At 38.7% G+C, this 21176-nt stretch overlaps 1 protein-coding gene across 4 annotated transcripts in view; it reads left to right on the top strand.

The window, feature by feature from the left end:
- Window positions 1-21176, top strand: part of DOCK8 (dedicator of cytokinesis 8) — a 306237-nt gene that overhangs the window by 66316 nt on the left and 218745 nt on the right. For 3 of the 4 annotated variants that reach the window (XM_056806227.1, XM_056806228.1, XM_056806230.1), the window contains one exon: window positions 88-190. In XM_056806227.1, the coding sequence (XP_056662205.1) occupies window positions 88-190 (103 nt within the window). Of the gene's footprint in view, window positions 1-87; window positions 191-11240; window positions 11462-21176 lie in introns of those variants that run through there. The other variant, XM_056806229.1, reaches the window with a different exon arrangement.

Here is a 21176-nt window from a genome sequence, read left to right as displayed (position 1 = left end):
TCAGTCTACTGAGCCACCAACCTGCCCCTCCAGTGGACTTATTTCTAAAAGCAACTGTTTCATTAATATTCTCTATTTTCATTAAAGGTACTCATCGGCTGAAATAAGAAAACAGTTTACTCTTCCACCAAACCTTGGACAGGTCTATCAAAGAAGTGTCAGCATTTCTGGCTTCCCCTCTCTTCAACTAGTAAGTAAAAAGTCTTTTTCTTTAGAAAATGATCAGCTGCCCAATCTTAGGCAATCCCTGATTCATGATCAAACCAAACTTTTTTTTTTCCCATTCGAATTAGTTTATTTAGTCAATTTAGAACATTATTCTTTGGTTACAATAATCACATTGTTTCCCTCCCTCCCCTCCAGTCACCCTTCCCACAGCCAACCCTCAATTACATTGGGTATTACTTGTGTCCTTGATCAGAACCCATTTCCATGTTGTTGTTTACACTAGGATGTTCATTTAGAGTCTACGCCCCCAACTGTATCCCTTCGACCCATGTATTCAAGCAGTTGTTTTTCTTTGGTGTTTTTACCACCACAGTGTTTCCTCTGGATGTGGATATTGGTTTTTCTTGTAGATTCCTCCAGGTTGTTAGGGGTCATTGCATTGCCACTAATGGATAAGTCCATTACATTCTATTGTACCACAGTGTATCAGTCTCTGTGTACAATGCTTTCCTGGTTCTGCTCCTCTAACTTTGCATCATTTCTTGGAGGTTGTTCCAGTCCCCATGAAATTCCTCCACTTTATTATTCCTTTGAGCACAATAGTATTCCATCACCAACATATACCACAATTTGTTCAGCCATTCCTCAATTGATGGGCATCCCCTCATTTTCCATTTTTTTTTTGCCACCAAAAAGAGCGCAGCTATAAATATTTTTATACATGTCTTTTTCCTTATTATCTCTTTGGGGTACAAACCCGGCAGTGCTATGACTGGATCAAAGGCCAGACAGTCTTTGAGTAACCTTTGGGCATAGTTCCAAATTGCCTTCCAGAATGATTGGATCAATTCACAACTCCACCAGCAATGCATTAATGTCCCCACTTTGCCACATCCCCTCCAGCATTCATTACTTTCCTTTGCTGTTATGTTAGCCAATCTGCTAGATGTGAGGTGATACCTCAGAGTTGTTTTGATTTGCATTTCTCTGATTATAAGAGATTTAGAACACTTTTTCATGTGCTTATTAATAGTTTTGATTTCTTTAACTGAAAATTGCCTATTCGTGTCTCTTGCCCATTTATCAATTGAAGAATGGCTTGATTTTTTGTACAATTGGTTTAGCTCTTTATAAATTTGAGTAATTAGACCTTTGTCAGAGGTTTTTGTGATGAAGATTATTTCCCAATTAGTTGCTTCCCTTCTAATTTTGGGTGCATTGGTTTTGTTTGTGCAAAAACATTTTAATTTGATGTAATCAAAATTATTGGTTTTACATTTTGTGATTTTTTTCTAGCTCTTGCTTGGTTTTAAAGTCTTTCCTTTCCCAAAGATCTCACAAGCATACTATTCTGTGTTTGCCTAATTTGCTTATAGTTTCCTTCTTAATATTCAGGTCATTCACCCATTCTGAGTTTATCATGGTGTAGAGTGTGAGATGTTGATCTAAACCTAATCTCTCCCATACTGTATTCTAATTTTCCCAGCAGTTTTTTTTATCAAAAAGTGAGTTTTTGTCCCCAAAGCTGGGATCTTTGGGTTTATCATAGACTGCCCTGCTGAGGTCATTTACCCCTAGCCTATTCCACTGATCCTCCTTTCTGTTTCTTAACCAGTACCAAATTGTTTTGATAACCACTGCTTTATAGTATAGTTTGAGATCTGAGACTGCAAGTCCTCCTTCCTTTGCATTTTTTTTCATGATTTCCCTGGATATCATTGATCTTTTGTTCTTCCAAATGAACTTTGTTATGGTTTTTTCTAATTCAGTAAAAAAGTTTTTTGGTAGTTCAGTGGGTATGGCACTAAATAAGTAAATTAATTTGGATAGGATTGTCATTTTTATTATGTTAGCTCATCACACCCATGAACAATCAATGTTTCTCCAATTGTTTAGATCTAGTTTTAATTGTGTGGAGAGTGTTTTGTAGTTGTGTTCATATAGTTCCTATGTTTGTCTCAGCAGATAGATTCCTAAGTGTTTTATATTGTCTAGGGTGATTTTAAATTGAATTTCTCTTTCTAATTCTTGCTGCTGAAATGGGTTGGAGGTATATAGAAATGTTGATGACTTATGCAGGTTTATTTTGTATCCTGCAACTTTGCTAAAATTGTTGATTGTTTCAACTAGCTTTTTGGTTGATTCTCTAGGATTCTTTAAGTAAACCATCATATCCTCTGCAAAGAGGTTAGTCTCCTCATTGCCAATTTTAATACCTTCAATTTCTTTTTCTTCTCTAATTGCTACTGCTAGTGTTTCTAGTACAATGTTAAATAATAGAGGTGATAATGGGCATCCTTGTTTCACTCCTGATCTTATTGGGAAGGCTTCTAGTTTATCCCCATTGCAGATGATGTTTGCTGATGGTTTTAGATATATACTGTTTATTATTTTTAGGAAAGGCCCTTCTCTTCCTATACTTCCTAGTGTTTTCAGTAGGAATGGGTGTTATATTTTATCAAAGGCTTTTTCTGCATCTATTGAGATAATCATGTGATTTTTATTGGTTTGCTTATTAATATGGTCAATTATGCGGATGGTTTTCCTAATATTGAACCATCCTTGCATTCCTGGTATGAATCCTCCTGGTCATAGTGAATAACCCTTCTGATGACTTGCTGAAGTCTTTTTGCTAGTATCCTATTTAAGATTTTTGCATCTATATTCATTAAGAAGATTGGTCTATAGTTTTCTTTCTGTTTTTGATCTTCCTGGTTTGGGGATCAGTACTGTGTTTGTGTCATAAAATGAATTTGGTAGAACTCCTTCTTTGCTTATTCTGTCAAATAGTTTGTATAATATTTGGATTCATTCTTCTTTGAATGTGTGATAGAATTCATTTGTGAATCCATCTGGACCTGGGGATTTTTTCTTAGGGAGTTCTTTGATGGCTTGTTCAATTTCTTTTTCTGATATGGGGTTGTTTAGGTAATTTATTTCTTCCTCTGTTACTCTAGGCAGTTTATATTTTTATAAATATTCATCTATATCACCTATATTGCTATATTTGTTGCCATATAATTGGGCATAATAATTTTTAATGATTGCCTTAATTTCCTCTTCATTAGAGGTGAGGTCTCCCTTTTCATCTTGGATACTATCAATTTGATTTTCTTCTTTACTTTTTTTAATTAGACTGACCAGTACTTTGTCTATTTTATTTGTTTTTTTAAAGTACCAGCTTCTAGTCTTATTTATTAAATCAATAGTTCTTTGACGTTCAATTTTATTAATTTCTCCTTTCAGCTTTAGGATCTCTAATTTAGTCTTCATCTGATGATTTTTAATTTGTTCACTTTCTAATTTTTAAATTTGCATGCCCAATTCATTGACCTCTGCCCTTCTTAATTTGTTAAAATATGAACTCAAGGATACAAATTTCCCCCTGGGTACTGCTTTGGCTGCATCCCATAGGTTTTGAAAGGATGTTTCATCATTGTCATTTTCTTCAAAGAAGTTATTAATTGTTTCCTATGATTTGTTCTTTAACCGGTTTTGGAGAATCATATTGTTTAGTTTCCAATTAATTTTTGATTTACCTCTGTGTACCCTTACTAATTATTATTTTCATTGCATTGTGATCTGAGAAGGTTGCATTTGTTATTTCTGCTCTTTTGTACTTGTTTGCAATGTTTTTATGCCCTAATATATGGTCAATTTTTGTGAATGTACCATGTGCTGCTGAAAAGAAGGTGTATTCCTTTCTGTCCCTATTTATTTTTCTCCATATGTCTACTAACTCTAATTTTTCTAAGATTTCATTCACTTCTCTTACCTCTTTCTTATATATTTTTTGGGTTGATTTATCTAGTTCAGATAGAGGAAGGTCTCCCACTAGTATAGTTTTTCTATTTCTCCTTGAGTTCCACTCATTTCTCCTTTAGAAATTTGGATGCTATGCCATTTGGTGCATACATGTTGAGTACTGATATTTTCTCATTGTCTATACTGCCTTTTATCAGGATTTAATTTACCTTCCCTATCTCTTTCAACTAGATTTATTTTTACTGTGGCTTTGTCAGATATCATGATTGCGACTCCTGCCTTCTTTTTATCAGTTGATGCCCAATAGATTTGGCTCCATCCTCTTACTTTTACCCTATGCATATCTACCTTCCTCATGTGTGTTTCTTGTAGATAGCATATGGTAGGTTTTTGGATTCTAATCCACTCTGCTTTTTGCTTGCATTTTATGGGTGAGTTAATTCCATTCATATTCAGAGTTATGATTACTAGCTTTGTATTTCCCAGCATTTTGATTTCTACTCCTGGTCCTGCCTTTTCTTCTTTCACTACTTCCTTCTACACCAATGTTTGTTTTTAATCAATCCCCCTAGTTCCCACCCTTATTTTACTTCCCTTTCTACCCCTCCCTTCTTATTCCCCCCTTATTTTCCCTGTAGTCTTTCTAAAACTACCCCTCCACCTTCTCCCTCCCTTGTACTGCTTTCCTCCCCACCAGTCTGTTTGTTACCCTTCTACTCCCCTATAGGGCGCAAATCTATTCTCTGCCCCAATGAATTGGATTGTTCTTCCCTCTTTGGGTCAATTTCAATACACGTAAGAGTTGAGTATTTCCTATCTCCAACCTCTTTACCCTTCCAGTGTATTGATGTTCTCCCCCCTCCCACCATGAGCTTCTTTGTGATATATAAATTTACCCCCATTTGTTTCTTTCCCATTTCTTTTAGTATTAACCTCTTAGCTCTAGTTGTGTATATATATATATACATATATATATACATATGTATATGTATTTATGCCTGCATATATCTATATATCTATTTCTGTCTTGTCCTTTCATCCTATACAGTTTGTCACTGTTCCCTCTAAGTGTAATCCTTCTAGGTGCCCAGGTGATAACAGTTTTTAAGAGTTACCAATGACCTCTTTTCTTATAGGGATACATAACATTTTAACTTATTGAGTCTCTTAAAAAAGGGTTGTTTGTTTGTTTATTTTGTTTTGTTTTTCTTTTTTCCCTTTTTTTAATTACCTTTTGATGATTCTCTTGAGTTCTGTGCTTGGACATCAAATTTTCTGTTCAGGTCTGGTCTTTTCTTTACAAATTTTGGAATTCTTCTATTTTGTTGAATGGCCATACTTTCCCCTGTAAGAATATAGTCAGTTTTGCTGGGTAGTTGATTCTTGGTTGTAGACCTAGTTCCCTTGCTTTCCGGAATATCATATTCCATGCCTTTCTGTCCTTCAGTGTGGATACAGCCAGATCCTGTGTTATCCTCACTGTGGTTCCATGGTATCTGAATGACTTGGCAGCTTGTAATTTTCTTGGCAGCTTGTAATATCTTTTCTTTGATAGTTCTTGAGTTTGGCTATAACATTTCTGGGTGTTGTCAGTTGGGGATTAAGAACAGGAGGTGGTCTGTGGATTCTTTCAATCTCCACTTTTCCCTCTTGTTCCAGACTATCAGGGCAGTTTTCCTGAATAATTTCCTGTAGTATTATGTCCAGGCTTTTTCTTTTGTCATGGTCTTCTGGTAGACCAATGATTCTTAAATTGTCTCTCCTTGAATGATTTTCTAAATCCTCTGTTTTGTGAATAAGATGCTTCATATTTTCCTCAATTTTTTCATTCTTTTAGTTTTGTTTTATAGTGTCATGCTGTCTTGTGAGGTCACTTGATTCTAGTTGTTTTATTCTGGTTCTTAAAGACTGCATTTCATCCCTGGCTTTTTGGTCATCCTTCTCCTTCTGGACTGATTTTCTTTGGAGGTTATCTTTCATTCTCTTTACCTCATCTCTCTTCTCCTTTGCCTCATCTTTCAGCTTCTTTGCCTCATCTTTTATCTCCTTTGCCTCATTTTCAAGCTGGTTGATTCTGGCTTTCAAAACACTATTTTCTGTTTCCAGATGACTTATCTTAGTTTTTAAATTCTTGTCCCAGTTGCCTTCAGCCTCTCTTAGTTGTGTTTGGAATTACATTTTGAGTTCTTCCAAAGCCTGTGTCCAGTTCTGAGATTTCTGTTTTATTACTTGCATCCTCCTGTGTATTGTTTGTTCTTGGCTCGTTGCCTGTGCAGAAGCTGTCAATTGTAATTTCTTTCTTCTTTTTCTGTTGTTTGCTCATATTTACCCCCTTCTTTGCTCCCCATATTTGTCTGTGCTTTTGCTCCTCTCATTTTTTTGGTTTTGGGGACTTTCTGTCAGTCTCCCCTCTTGGAGCTTTGTTAGATCTCTTGGTGCAGTCTCTGGGGAAGGAGTGTTAGAGTTTGCCCTTCCCTATCCTCTGGAGGCTTTTGATTGGATTAAAGTCCAGCAGTCAGTTTTTTAGCCTAGGCTTCCCTGAGTTCTGAAGACTTTTGATGGGATTAAGTTCAGCTGGGTTGGGCTAGGTGTGCTCTGAGACCAAAAACCTCCTGGAAGGCTGGAGCAGTATGGAAGATTTCCATGGCTCTGACCAGGCTGCCAGCTCCCCCTCCAGCTCCTTCCCCTCCATCTGTGCTCGACACTCCAAGCTTGGAACTGCCATGCCCACAAGGTACACCCTCCAGACCAACACCTTTGCCCACTCAGAGGTTCCCTCTGGTGCTGGAGGCCCAGCTCTCTAGATTGGGGGGGGGGGGATCGGCCCTGGGACCTTCCTTCTGCCTTCCCCTTAAACTTGAGTGTTCTTGGATTCTGGCTTTGGCGGGGTGGGGGTACCTTTTGAGTTGAGTCCAGCAAGAGGATTCCTTGGCTCTGTCTTGTTGTTGGTTTTGATTTTCAGTTCCCTAGGAGCATTCAGTTTGTGATCGTTAAGGAAGGGTTTTCAGAGGTCTGAACTTCTGCTCCTTCTATGCGGCCATCTTGACATCAAACCAAACTTTTAAATGATTAATTGCAGCCTTGCAGTGCTGCTACTTCTGGAGCTTTCCAAGGCTACAAGACCTGGGGCCAATCAAATTGGCATCACCACCAACAGTACCACTTCTATGTTCATGAACTCTAAAATTCCTTTATTTGATCACAGTCTTTTGTCATTCTTCCTCTCTTTTTACCTTGCCCCCCAACTCCTGTTCTTCATCCTCACTGAAAGTATTCCTTTGACCTTTAAGTTCTTTCCCAGGCTCTCACCTCTGCACTGACATTTGTCATTCTTCAAGAGAAGAAAACAGTATAAAAGCTGTTTGCGGCACCTTTATCATATTGCTGATATGAAACTCTGCCCTGGACTATTTCCACCATTCATTGCCTTACTTTTATACCCTTTTGTCTCCTGTCATAATTTACTTATCACCAACTGTGTATATTTCCTCTCACCAACTGAATTCACTTATCTTCAATCTTTGCCTACTGGCTGCTTCTTTACTTAATGAAGACATATTCATGTCTTCCCTATTCTCCAAACAACCTCTCACTTTATCTATCAATCTCCACTAGCCATTGTCCCATATCTCTTCTCCTTTTTGTGGCTAAGCTCCTTGAAAACACTTTCTATCATCAATAGCTGTTTCCTTCCCTTCTATTATTTTCTTAATTCTCTACAGCCTGGTTTCCAACTTCATGATTCAACTGAAATTGTTCTCCCCAAAGTTACCAATGATCTCTTAAATGTGAAATGTAATGTATTTTTTTCAGTCATCATCTGTTTTGACCTCTCTACAGCTTTTAATATATCAATCATCCTAATTTCCTTGATGCTTTTTCTTTCTTTTCTATCATGATTCTCCTCTGACTATTCCTTCTTAGTCTTATTTACTAGATATTCATCTAGGACTGTGTTGGCAAGCCTATGGCACATTTGCCAGAGGGGGCTGCTCCCCTCCCCCTCTTCACCACACCTAAGGAAATTTCTCACATGACCATCCCTCTGCCCAGGAGCCCAGTGGGAGCACTTCCTTCCTCCTCTGTCTGGGGTAAAGGGGTGGCTCATATGCTGTGTGAGGGTGCAGTTTGGGCCCTCAGTTTCTAAAATGTTCGGCATCACTGCTCTAGGATTAGGTCATACCTGCTAAAAGTAAATAATCCACAATACTCTGTCCTGCCATCTCTTCTCTTTTCCTCTATACTATTTTATTTGACAATTTCGTCAGCTCCCCTTGTGACAGAGGCTGGCACTAGAGAAAAAGTGCCAGGCTGAAGAGTATGTGAAACTGATCACCTTGATGGGGGAAGGGCCAGAGGAGTTTGGAATCTTGGAGGAGAAGACTCTGACTGGAGGAGAGAGCAGTAAGGCTCTCAGTCAGGAGAGGTGGATTAAGACTTTCTCCTGAGGATTACCCACTTTTCCTGCTGGTAACTGGAAATCTTTCCCCCCAAACACTTCCTAATTGAAGGGACTTTCTGAAGAGAAACCTGAGTGGACTTTACCTCAGCTCCTGTTGCCCAGGGATGAGTCAACCTGACTTTCTCTCAGGAGGCTAAGGCTGTCAAGGCGTGGTTTACCCCAAACTCGAGGAGGGAGGAACAAGGTTTAAATAGAAACAGGGACTCCTTTCCCCCACTTTCCTTCTCCCATTCTTCCCTGTCCATTATTCCTTTTGTATTACTTGATTGAGTTAATATTAAAAGTTATCTGTTCCCCAAGCTGCATGTGAGTGAACCCATCAAGAGAAGACCTTTGGGTCTCGAGTAGTGGAGGGGGGACAAGAGAGAAAAGAGCAAATCTGGGAAAGCAGCTTTAGCTAAGAAGGGAAGGAAGAAGGGGGAAATCTCCAAACCCCCTCTCTTGTCTCTGAGCCAACCCTAAACATCAGTTATCCCCCCTTAACCTCGATTTTGAGAATTTGGGGTCTCTTCTCTTTTCTCTTCATAATACAGATTTAACCACTCCTCAAATCCAACTTAACCTCTTTTTTTTTTTTTAATACACCCTGGATTCAATTATCACCACACTAATGACTCTCAGTTCTATTTATCCAGCCCTAACCTTTCTTCTGTCCTTCAAATTGCCTCTTGGATATCTGAAGACACATCTTAAAAACACATCAGGTCTGAAACTCAACACATTATCTTTCTCCTAAAACCTCTCCTCTTCTGAAATTCCCTATTACTGATGATTTTCAAATCTATCTTTTTTTGCCCCAGGCCCTTTACCTCTCTCCCATCTCACATCTCCATCTGCTTTTCAAACATCTTAAACTGGATCTCCAGTAGACATCTTAAACTCAATTTGTCTAAAACAGAACTCATTATATTTCCCCCCTGAAGTCTTCCTCTTTTTCCCCCTATAATTGTAGGAGGCAACACTATCCTCTTAGGCTCTCCAACTCACAACCTAGGAGTCATCTGAGATTGATTACTATTTCTCACACTCACATCTAGGCTGTTGCTAAGACAATGTTGCCTATTTCATCTTTGTAACATCTCTGGAATACACTTTTTCTCCCTCATCACCAAATAACTAAACCAGTGATGGTGAACCTTTTTGATACCATGTGCCATGCTCCTCCTTAACCCACACAGGGGAGGGAGGAAGTGCTCACATTGGGCTGCTGGGCAAAGGGGCAAGAGAAATGAGGAATCCTCAGGCAGTGTAGGGAGGGGAAAGAGAGTGGTCTGAGCCCTCTGCTCCCCTCCAGCTTTGCCACCTATGAGCTGCCCACCTTACCCCCTGTACACTCCCATTGGCTGTGGGGGGAAGTAAAAAAATGTCATCAGACATGGTGGAGAGAGGGAGGGGAACAGCTCTGTCCAAGTCCCTCTACTTTTCTAGTAATGAACTCTGTCAGGCGATGGCATTGCATACCTTCAGAGAGCCCTCTGCATGCCCTCTTTGGCAAACATGCCATAAGTTCGCCATCATAGACTTAGCCTATTGCAATATCCTGCTGATGGGCCTGTCTGCCTTAAATCTCTTTCCACCTCCTTTCAGTCACTAAAGTGATTTTCTTATCAAGTAGGTTTGACCATCATTATCCCCTTACTTGATAAACTCCAGAAGGAAATGCAGTCTTCTCTTTGGCTTTCAGAGCCCTTCATAACATAGACCTCTCCTGTCTTTCCAGTCTTCTTACATAATTACTCCCCACCAGGAACTCTTTGATCTGGGGACATTGGCCTCCTGGCTATTCCATAAATAAGACACTCCATCTTTAAATTCCTGGCATTTTCTCTGGCTCTCCCTCATGCCTGGAATGCTCTCCCTCCTCTACTCTGACATCTGACTTCCCTGGCTTCCCTTAAATCCTAATTATGCTCCCCCTTCTACAAGAAACTCTCCCTCACCCCTCCTAAGTCCTTTCCCTCTTCTAATTATTTCCTATTTATCCTATACAAAGCATTTTTGGTATGTATTTGTTTGCCTGTTGACTCCCCCAGTAGATTGTAAACTCCTTGAGAACAGGGACTATATTTTGCTTTTCTTTGTATCCCAGGGTAACACAGTGCCTTGCTCAAAGTAGGCACTTAATAAATGTTTACTGACTGACTTCATCCCCACTGCCAAATAAGGGAGGCCCCTGACCCGACCCTAATCCCAGCCTCATTCAGAAATACTAATTCTGAAGGATCTTTACAGAACATGAAGATAACAGAACTAGAGAGTTGGAAGGGACCTCAGTGTTTGTCTAATCCTTCCACACACACATCCAAAAGGAATCCTAACTCTAACATACCAGAGGATACTAGGCTCTATGAGCACCTCCAAGGAAGGGATACCTACAACCTCTAGCAGTAGACTATTTTTGTTTTTGGACAGTTCTGAGTGTTAGATTTGTCCTTAATTCCAGCCCCTGGAGAGAAACAGAACAAGTTTAATCCCTCTTTCAGCATCAACTGAAAGTAGGGAGCTAAATTACTCAGTAGATAAAATGCTAGGCCTAAAATCAAAGAGACCTGAGTTCAAAAGCAGCTTCAGACACTCAGCTATAGGACCTTGACTGAGTCACTTAACTTCTGTCTGCCTCAGTTTCCTCAATTAGAAAATAAGGATAATACTAGCATCTAGCCCCTCAGAGTTTTTTTTTTTTAAGGATCAAATAAGAAAAATAGAGTCAATTATTAATTAAAATGATACATAAATGTAATTAATAAGTGTCAAGTATATACACAATGCCTTATGAAAGTGAGATAGGACCATGTTGCTAGTATTGGAACTGAACACTCACTTCCTTTGTGACAGAGTCATCAGTTAAAGTCACTTCCTCATCTGAAGTGCTCTGGTACTTTTTTGTTCCCTGTGGTTATCTTCAGAAGGTTAGGTTCTTTCTTTCTTTTTTTTTTCCTCCCCTACTTGTTACGTTGGACTGGTTTCTGCTCTTAGAAGTTTTGTAACCTTAAATTCTGTTTCCTGTAGACGCCATTTTGTCTCCTGTCACAATTTACCCGTCTCTTAACTGTGTATCTTTCTAAGGTATGTTTTATTGGAATGATTTGTTGCTATTTCCGTAAGATGATTTAATTTTTTCTATTGTCTCTAATGAAATGGGTAGAACTGAAAAAATGTGTATGGGCAGGAGGACTGACTGCTCTTCAAAAAACGATTCACTTGGTTGGCATGCTAGCCCATATTTTCTTTAGAATTTTTTTCCCTCTGTTTCCTATAGATTGTCATGAGAGCATCAGAAATTAGTATGAGAGTCTTTTCTCATAAACCAAAAAGCATCCATGCTTTTGAATCAGATTTGGGGGTGGACTATATTTAATCTGAATATTTAATTCTTGACATGTGAAGCAATTTAAGTACAAAATATTATCTGTAAAGATAAGAAATTAGAGATGTGATGTATATAATCTTTACATGTGTAAATGTTAAATGCTTATGGCTTACTCCTGTAAATTTAAACCTACAGCTGTGTGTTCTCTGGGGGCAATTAACATCTTAATGCCATATCACCAATATTAGGTGGCTAAGGATTTTAAAAACATTTTCCTCACATTCTTCTAGTATAAGCAAAAAAAAAAGTCCAAAAGATCAATATCTCCCCTTTCATAGACAAATTTATTTCTGTTCAAAGTCTCCTTCTACTATATTTTATTATGCAAATTCCTTGAAGTCAAGGACTATTTCATTTTGGTATGAATGAATGGGGAAAAATGTTTACTATGAGCCATGTGATGGAGATAAAAATTTTTAAAAAGAGACAGTACAAGGGGATAGCTGGGTGGCTCAGTAGATTGAGATCCAGACCCAAAGACAGGAGGTCCCAGGTTCAAATGTGATCTTAGACCCTTCCTAACTGTGTGACTCTGGGCAAGTCACTTAACACCCAGTGTTATCCCTTATCACTTTTCAGCCTTAGAACCAAAACACAGCATTGATTCTAAGATGGAAGGTAAGGGTTAAAGAGAGAGAGAGAGAGAGAGAGAGAGAGAGAGAGAGAGAGAGAGAGAGAGAGAGAGAGAGAGAGAGAGAGTCTATGCTCTCAAGGAATTTACATAATAAAAGATTACAACACAAATCCTGGAGAGGTAACCAAGAAAGGAACTTTTGTGTTTGAGAATGAAGGGGGAAGTATTTGGAGAAAGGGTACCTTGGCTGGTAGTAAGGGAGATAATGAGGCAAAGGGAGGAGGAATAGATGGGAAAATGTGAAACGTAAATCAATCAATCAACATTTATTAAGCCCCTACTATTTGCTAGGCATTGTGATAAGAGCTGGGGGATACCTAGAGGCAAAAAACAAGCCATGCCCTTAAGGAGCTCACAGTCTCATGGAAGCATGGCTCTGTATCTCCACTCAGGATAGACCTATTAACTATTTGTATAATTAAATTTTGTACATATCAGAAGAGAGCTATATTTATCTGAACTGCTAGAAATTGAAAAGTACGAATGTTCTTAGAGATTCTTAAATCATCATTCTGACAGGCATTATGTTTATAAGAGAATGCACCTTTTCTTACACAAGCACATTGATATAGTACAGAATTTTCTCATAGAAAATATCTATTAGAAGCTGCAAAAAGATTGAAGAAAATTCTAGCTCTTCAGAGGATCTTAATTTCCTTATGTATTCTTATTGCAGTGAAAAGGTGCTTGTTTTATCACCTCTATTTTCTCTGTTTATTCCGGATTAGGACGGAATATATTTCTCCATGCTTGATTTTGATTAGAACACTTGCACACAATGGCCACCATGATGACTTCCCCTCCTCCCCCCCCCCCCCCACTTCCAGAGTATATTGTTACTGCTCCTTTTTACCTAGCTAAGGAACAGCAACAGGTACACTGTTCAGAGGCCAGTATTTGATTGTTAATCTCTTCTTCTTCTTCTCCTCCTCCTTTTTGTTTTTCTTTTCCACCTCATTCTTTTCTTCTTCTCCTCCTCCTCCTCTTCCCTCCCCCCTGCCCCCTCCTCCCTCCTCCTCCCTCCTTTTATTTATTTATTTTTTTGAGACTAGTAAGTATTCTTGTTGGTCAAGTCACTGTAAAGATAATTTCTTTCTGCTTTGGGACATCTTCCAGTATTCAGAGCCTTACAGTACAAATGGTCAACCAAACTAGCTGTTCATTTTTTTAATAAGGATCTCTATTTCATATAAAGGAAGCAAAGGAGCAGAGAACACTTAGCCACCCAGATGCTCCAATCTATTTCTTTTTCTGAGATTGGGTGATTTAAGATCTTGATTTGATCTTCTGTTAATGTGGATATTTTATATTTTTGAAAATTTTCCTCCATTTCCTTTGTATTCTCACTTCTTGTGAAGTTCTTAATAGAATTTTTCTACTTGTTCATCCTTGGCAGCAGATGTTGACATCAAGTTATAATATATCTCCCTGATTGCCATGTTGGGTTGTTAAGCCTAAGCCTAGGGAGGCAGCACGAACAAATCTCACAAAATAATGTCATTTTTTGGTAAATTACCGTTGGGTACACGATGAAACTAACACCTTTATTTGTCTCTCCAAAGGGGCTGTTAGTCATCTTTCAGTTTAATCTAACTTCCTCATGTCTCCTCATCTTGTTTAGAGTGAGAATGTCAATATTGATACAGTTCAGTTTCTCTAGTAACTGTTGAGGTGGTTTCCAGACTTGTTTGACCTCCTTGCAGCTTAGTATCAACTGGGTAGAGAAGCTCTCTGTGATATTCCAGGCTGTGACATTGTCTTTGAGCTCTTTGGTAATTGAATAGGAAGTTCAGTTTTTTTTAACTCTGTCTTAGAATCAATACTATGTATTGATTCCAAGGCAGAAGAGAGGTAAGGGCTAGTGACTTGCTCAGTCACACAGCTAGGAAGTGTCTAAGGTCAAATTTGAACCCAGAATCTCCCCTCTCCAGGCCTGGCTCTCCATCTACTGAGCCATCTCACTGCCTCTGGGTGTTCAAATTTAGAGTACAACAAGTTAAAGAGTTAAAGAATATTTACATTTGGTCACAAAACTGTCATGCTCAGTATCCTCTGTTTCCTGTTGTTATCATTATGCCACTTTCACTGCAGAAAGGGAAGAAAAATGCTTAAAATTGAGTATATCTGTATTTTTTTAATTGCATCGGCTCTTATAACCCCGAATTAGTTCACTTGGTGGCCCATGCACTGATGATTTGGCCAGGTTGGTAATCCTTTATAAGATCTCTCCTTTTCCTAGAGCTGGGAGGTCCTGGATTCAAATATGACCTCAGACACTTCCAAGCTGTGTGACCCTGGGCATGTCACTTAACCCCTATTGCCTAGCCCTTACCACATTGTTTCCAAGACAGAAAGTAATTAAAAATTTTTTTTTCCTTTTGAAAACTTTTTAAAGCTGCTAGTAGAGCATTTGAAAAACTGTGTCTTTGCCACCTCAGGATGAAGCATCAGAATAGGATTTTGTGTATATACATGCATTTTTAAAATTTCATAAGTTTTTTTTTCCATTTTATAATTGTTCTAAGTTGTTTCTCTTACAGTGGTGGTAGCCTACACCAATTCATCCATATTCTTTCATCTGTGACTTCTGTCACACATTGTGCATTATGGAGTTGGGGGTGGGGTGGGAATAGTGTGGAACAATGAGTATTGTACAAGACAAGAGTCTTGAATTCTCCTTGCCTTCCAGTTCCTCTTAGACTTTTGCTATTACTAGCTGTGTGGCCTTGTCCAAGTCCCTTAACCTCCACTTTATTTAGTTGCTTTATCTCTAAATCAGGGCTAATATTACTTTCCCTACCTAAAATCAGATTACTTATTGAAGGGTTTTCCAACTATAAGATCTGTAACTAATAATAAGAGAAACTAATGTAAATATAGCATTTAAGGTTTACAGAAATATTTTACATGCATTATTTCTTTGAATTTCATCTTCCAACAATAGTGTGAGATAGGTGCAATGAATAATATCAATTCTCATTTTACTGAGGAGGAAACTGAGTCTGAGAGAGATGATGTAACATGCTAATCACTTAGCTAGTAAATGGCAGAACCAGGGTTTTTGAACTTTATATATCTTAGAGTTGGGAGGGTCCTATAATTCAATCTGCACTTAAGCCAAAAACACAGCTTGCTTGAAGATTAATAGGAGGGAGCCCAGTGCTTCTTGGGGTAACTCATTCTCATAACTTTTAGATAGCTCTAATTGTTAGGAAGAGTTTTCTAACATCTAGTCTAAATCTGCCTCTTGCCAACTTGAAACATCCCTCCTAGTTCTATGCTCTTAGAGTCAAAGAGAACAAAGCTGGTGCTTTAATCATATCACATTCCTCCAATTGCTTAAAGACTGTCTTTTAAATCTTCTTGTCCCCAGACTAAATGTACTCTGTTCTCCATCCATTGATCCACTGGTGACACAACCCCAAGATCCTTGACCATTCTGGTGCTCTCTCCTAGATGTTCTCCAGTTTGTTACTCTCCTTCCTTCTAAAATATTTTATCCAAAGCTAACCCCAATATTCCAGCTATAGTTTGACCACGGTAAAGAACACAATGACACTTGATTTCCTTCTTTTGGAAACCGAGTCTTTTAATATTGTCTAAAACTTTACTTTCTATATCACCCTATCTCCCCTTTTCCCCCAGAGAAATTAACTGAACCACATGAGGAGAAAAGGCACAGCACAATGCTCTAGTCAATGGGACTAACGGGCCAAAGATGATGAAATAATGCTAGTCATTTATCCATATAGGTGCGATCCTAGTTGAAATGAGAATATTAACTGCTAAAATATGAAATAACTAAGGGTGGGAAAGGGCAAAAGGGAAAATATCAGACCACAGAATCTATTAATATGGACTGGAAATATACAGATATACAATAAGGACTGCATATTACATAAATAGCAAAATATAATTATAATCTATGTTTTCTAGATCAGGGGTCCTTAAATATTTTGGGGACATGGATCCCTTGGTAGTTTCATCAATTCTGTAGACTCTGTTTCATGAAAGTGTTCATAAGTGCAGAAAATAAAATATGTAGACTTATGAAGGAAAATTATTTCTTCTGAAGTACAATTACCAAAATATTAAAAATACAACTTCATAGACTGCCTGAAGTCTGTCCTTGAAATTCCTTCATGGGAGAGGGAGAGCATTCCCCCCAGTCAAGAACCCTGTCCTAGGGGCAGCTAGGTAGTACAATAGGTAGAATACCATGCCTGGAGTCAAGAGGATCTGGGTTCAAATTTGACCTCAGTCACTTCTGAGCCATGCGACTCTTGGCAAGTCATTTAACTCCAGTTTCCTAGCCCTTTAGTGCTCTTCTGTTTTAGAATTGATACTAAAAGATGGTAAGGGTTTAAAAAATCAAATCGTTTTCTAGAGATTAAAAAGGTCTAAAATTTATGAGTAAAATATGAGTATATTTATGAATATGAGGATTATTCAAACCCTTTGAAACAGAGTGAAAGAAGGTTCCAGGAACAGAACTATTCCGTCATGGTAAAGATATAGCAAATGACAAACACTGGAAATTCTGGACAACTGGCAAATACTGGAAATAACCCTATAGTTATGAGACACGATTTTCATGTAATACTTGTCACTTTTACTTTAGAAAGTTTCCATTGGTGCTGTTTGTTTGGACTCCATGTGCAATAAAAAGTGTGTCCTTTGCCATACAGGACAATTTGAGTGATTAACAAGTTGATAAATGTGATCTGGCTCTTATTCGGTTGCCCTTTGAATATTTGTCTTTCAAAGAGAAGTGCATTTTTATTGACTGGAAAGGCAGGGACCGGATAGAAAATTCAGGTCTAAATCAATATGTGGATTTCATAACAATTTGCTAATGGGAAAAAGGAAACTTCATGAGCATGTAGAAGCTAGCTCCATGGCACTACAATTAGCAACGATAGCTAGCATTTATATCATGCTTTATAGCTTGCAAAATGCTTTTACATATATGATTTCACTTGTTCTTCACAACAATTCTGTGAGGTTGTTGGTTCAGTTGTTTCAGTCATGTCTGATACTTTGTGACCCCATTTGAGTTTTTCTTGGCAGAGATACTGGGGTGTTTGCCATTTCCTTCTCCAGCTTATTTTACAGATGAGGAAACTAAGGCAAATAGGGTTAAGTGATTTGCCCGAGGTCACACTGCTAATAAGTATCTGAGACCAGAATTGAACTTGGGAAGATGAGTCTTCCTGACTCCAGGCCCAACATTCTAGCTGTGCAGGTGTTATTGTTATCATCCCCATTTTACTCATGAGGAAACTGAGGCATGGGGAAATGAAAGGACTTGTCTAGGGTACCTCAATGAGCAAGTTTCTGAAACAGGATTCAAATTTAGATCTTCCTGTTTTCAAGTTGAGTGCTCCTCCCTCATCTATCTGTCAGGTTCTAAGCTTCTGTAAGCTTTATAAAGCAAGAAAACCCAATAATAGTTGCAACCCAATCCATTTCCCTCCCAGATTTACATTCTGTAGCACCAGTGGAAGGACTGATTCAAATATAAGCCAAAAAGCATGATGATATACTCTTTTTTTAAAAAACCCTTACCTTCTGTTTTAGAATCAATACTATGTACTGGTTCTAAGGCAGAAGAGTGGTAAGGGCTAGGCAATGGGGGTCAAGTGACTTGCCCAGGGTCACGCAGTTGGGAAGTGTCTGAGGCCAGATTTGACCCAAGGACTTCTGGTCTCTAGGCCTGACTCTCAATCCACTGAGCCACCAAACTGTCCCCTGATGATTTACTCTTGAACTTGAAATGACTCAGACAACTGGGGATCAGGAGGATCCCAGCCATGGGGACAAGAGCAGAACAAGATGCTTCTCATTCCAAAACAATTAGCCTCCAATAGGGAAAACCCATGTAGATCCACAACCAATTGTCCACTGAAGAAGCATGGTGTCATGGAAAGAGCGGTAGTTGAGGCATTCCAGAAAACATGGGTTCAAATCTTGATTGACACCATGTAACTGTAGGTAAATGATTTTACTTTGTAAACTTCAGTTTTGTCATCAATAAATTAGGACGATATTAATGCCTCACAAGGTATTGACTTCAGGGGGTTGTTGTAAGTATCAAATGGGATAAGATATGCAAAGCATCTTACAAACTTTAAATCACTTTATAGAAGTTAATTATTCTTCCCCTTCTAAAATCTATTCTTTTTCTCTCTGATCTCTCCCTTCAAAATTTCTGGAATTATGTATATCATCTTGTAGCAGCAAGTCTGGGCTGCTTTCTCACTTTTCTCTCCTGACTGCCTTTAAGTCTCAGCTGAAATTCCATCCTTTAGGAGGTCTTTCCCTTCCCCACCCCTCTTCATTCCAGGTGAATGAATTCCTTCTATGAATTATTTCCTACTGATCCTGTATACAATTTGCTGGTACACACATGTTTGCTTGTTTTCTCATCCATCAGGTGGTGAGCTTCTTGAGGGCAGGGCCTTCTTGCCTTTTTTGCATCCTTAGCACTGAGCAGAGTACCTGGCACAGAGCAGGCACTTGGGTATTTATACACTGGATGCATAAAGAAAAATGTGTTTCTTTTCCCAAGCTCCCCATGCGGTGTTGAGTCATCATTCTCTTATGCAGAGCTATAGGTTTGGATCCTGGAGGCTTTTGAGGGTTACAAGGATTTCACCAGGTGAAAAGCTAGAGTTTACAGGTTATCAGAGGAAAGGCAAGATCTAGATCCTGGTGCCAAACCATGCTTCTACTGATTCACCTGCTGCTTGACTGCTTTTTTATGCTGGAGGAAATGAATGACTCCACCCTTCCTCTGCTAACTTGACAACAAGCATCTGGCTGCAAATGTCTCAGTTTCTTCCTTAGTGGCTTGGACCGAGGATATCAAACCAGAGACTATGTTGTGCATTGAATGCCCCCGAAGGTGTCAGAAAGGGCTTCATGGCTCAAGTCTATCCCCACTTCATTTCAAAGGTAAAGAAACAGAGGGATTGCAACTAGCTGACTGTCGTGTAGGTAGAAAGGGACAGAACCAGGATTTTAACTCATATCCCTTTCTATTACACCTATTTAGTCCTTTTGCCTAAAGGAATATGGACTCTGAGCTATGAGAGGTCAGATTTTTTTTCCTTTGTATCTTGATCTAAACCAGGTCTCCATGTTGTTTTCTGGTCAATCATCCCATCAGTCCTCTGGTCATACTACCCATTTCCCCAGCAACTAGACCCTAGCCTGGGGCTCTGGGACCTTCTAGGCAAATTTTTATCATCTCTTTCCAGAATCAGGTGACTGTGCCATTTCCTCCCCATTAGCAAACGTTGTGCCACCTCATTTCTGACTCTTCTTCATGTGTTGTCTTCCCCCTCTTCTTGAGGACAAAGCGTATCTTGCCTCTCTTGTATTTGTGTCCCCAATACCTAGCATAGTGCCTGGTACATAGTAAGCACTTAATAAGTGGTTTTTTTCTTCATTCATTCATATGTAATCTGATTAATGGATCTTTGAAAAGAAAAAAAAAGATTTTACTTGTGTTGCAGAATAGCCCCAGATTTTCAAAAACTGCCAATGGAACTTGAACGCTCACCAGTCTGACCCTGCTAGAAAGACTTCCATTATGTGTCAGGTGACCGAATGTACAATAGGACCTTATTTTATGACTGATATGTTCCAAGACTCTTCTTGTAACTTGAAAATCATGCATAACAACCCTATTATTTAATCAGTATTTTTATATGGCCAGGCACTTTCTGATTCTTCTTAGGTTTATTAAAACTACAAGCATTTCTACTCTTATACTTTGGGGACATTTTTAATAACTAAGTAGCATTAATGAAACAAAGAGAAGCACTGCTCTGACTGGGAGGAGATTTGTTGAAAGTAAGAACTCTGGACAAAGATTGATATGTGAGCTAAAGCTTGGTGTAGAACAATGTGATGACTTACACAAATTCTTCTCAGAGCTAGAATGAGCATTATTGGACAAACTGCTGTGAGACTTTATGCCCCTTTGGAAAATGGTGTGGATTCAGTGTGATTAAAAATTTTGTTTGATGTATTTTTGTTTTTATTTTTTTCAATCACCAACACTGTATAGCTGAATTTGGGTCTATTGCCTTGGCATAAAACGAGGTCCTACTGTGTGTCTATTTTCCTAAGATCAGTGTAGGTCACCAACCTCCCAATCAATAAGCACCTATTCTACTGAGAACTGGGCATTCAGAGACAAAAATGAAATGGTCCTAGCCATTAAGGAGCTTCCATTAGAAATAAAGATACAAACATACACATACACACTCTCACACACACATAGAGTAATGGTGGAGGAGAGTAATGAAGAGGGGAAGAGGAGAGGAACAAGGCAGGAGCAACTGCTGGGGAAAGACTATGCAAAAAAAGTGAGGCTGCTTTGTAGCTAGTACTACACATTTGAACCCTTCATCATATGAAGAATGATCTCACAGTTCTCTGTTACATAGAGACTTTGTGAAGTGGCTTGGAAATGACCTACCATTTTCCTTTCTTACTTCCACCATATAGGACACAGAGTAAGCACTTAATTAAAACATATATATCCAGTTGAATTTTATTACCAACATCAAAGACAGGGCCTACCTGAATATCACACTTTTACTCTAGGAATTGATTCAGATAGCCAGACTTTATGCCTTGTAAAAGTTTATTAGCCAAAACTAACGGGACTGTACCTAGTTCTGTCACGAGAACTTGTGTTTTATAAATTATAAGCTAGGAAAGAGCTCAGATTTTGGGGGGGAAGTTCAAAGGTAATTGAAAGT

This window comes from Monodelphis domestica, chromosome 7 (genome assembly GCF_027887165.1).
Source record: "Monodelphis domestica isolate mMonDom1 chromosome 7, mMonDom1.pri, whole genome shotgun sequence".
NCBI lineage: Eukaryota > Metazoa > Chordata > Mammalia > Didelphimorphia > Didelphidae > Monodelphis > Monodelphis domestica.
The sequence above is the reverse complement of the archived record's forward strand: the minus strand, read 5'-3'. Positions and strand labels throughout refer to the sequence as shown.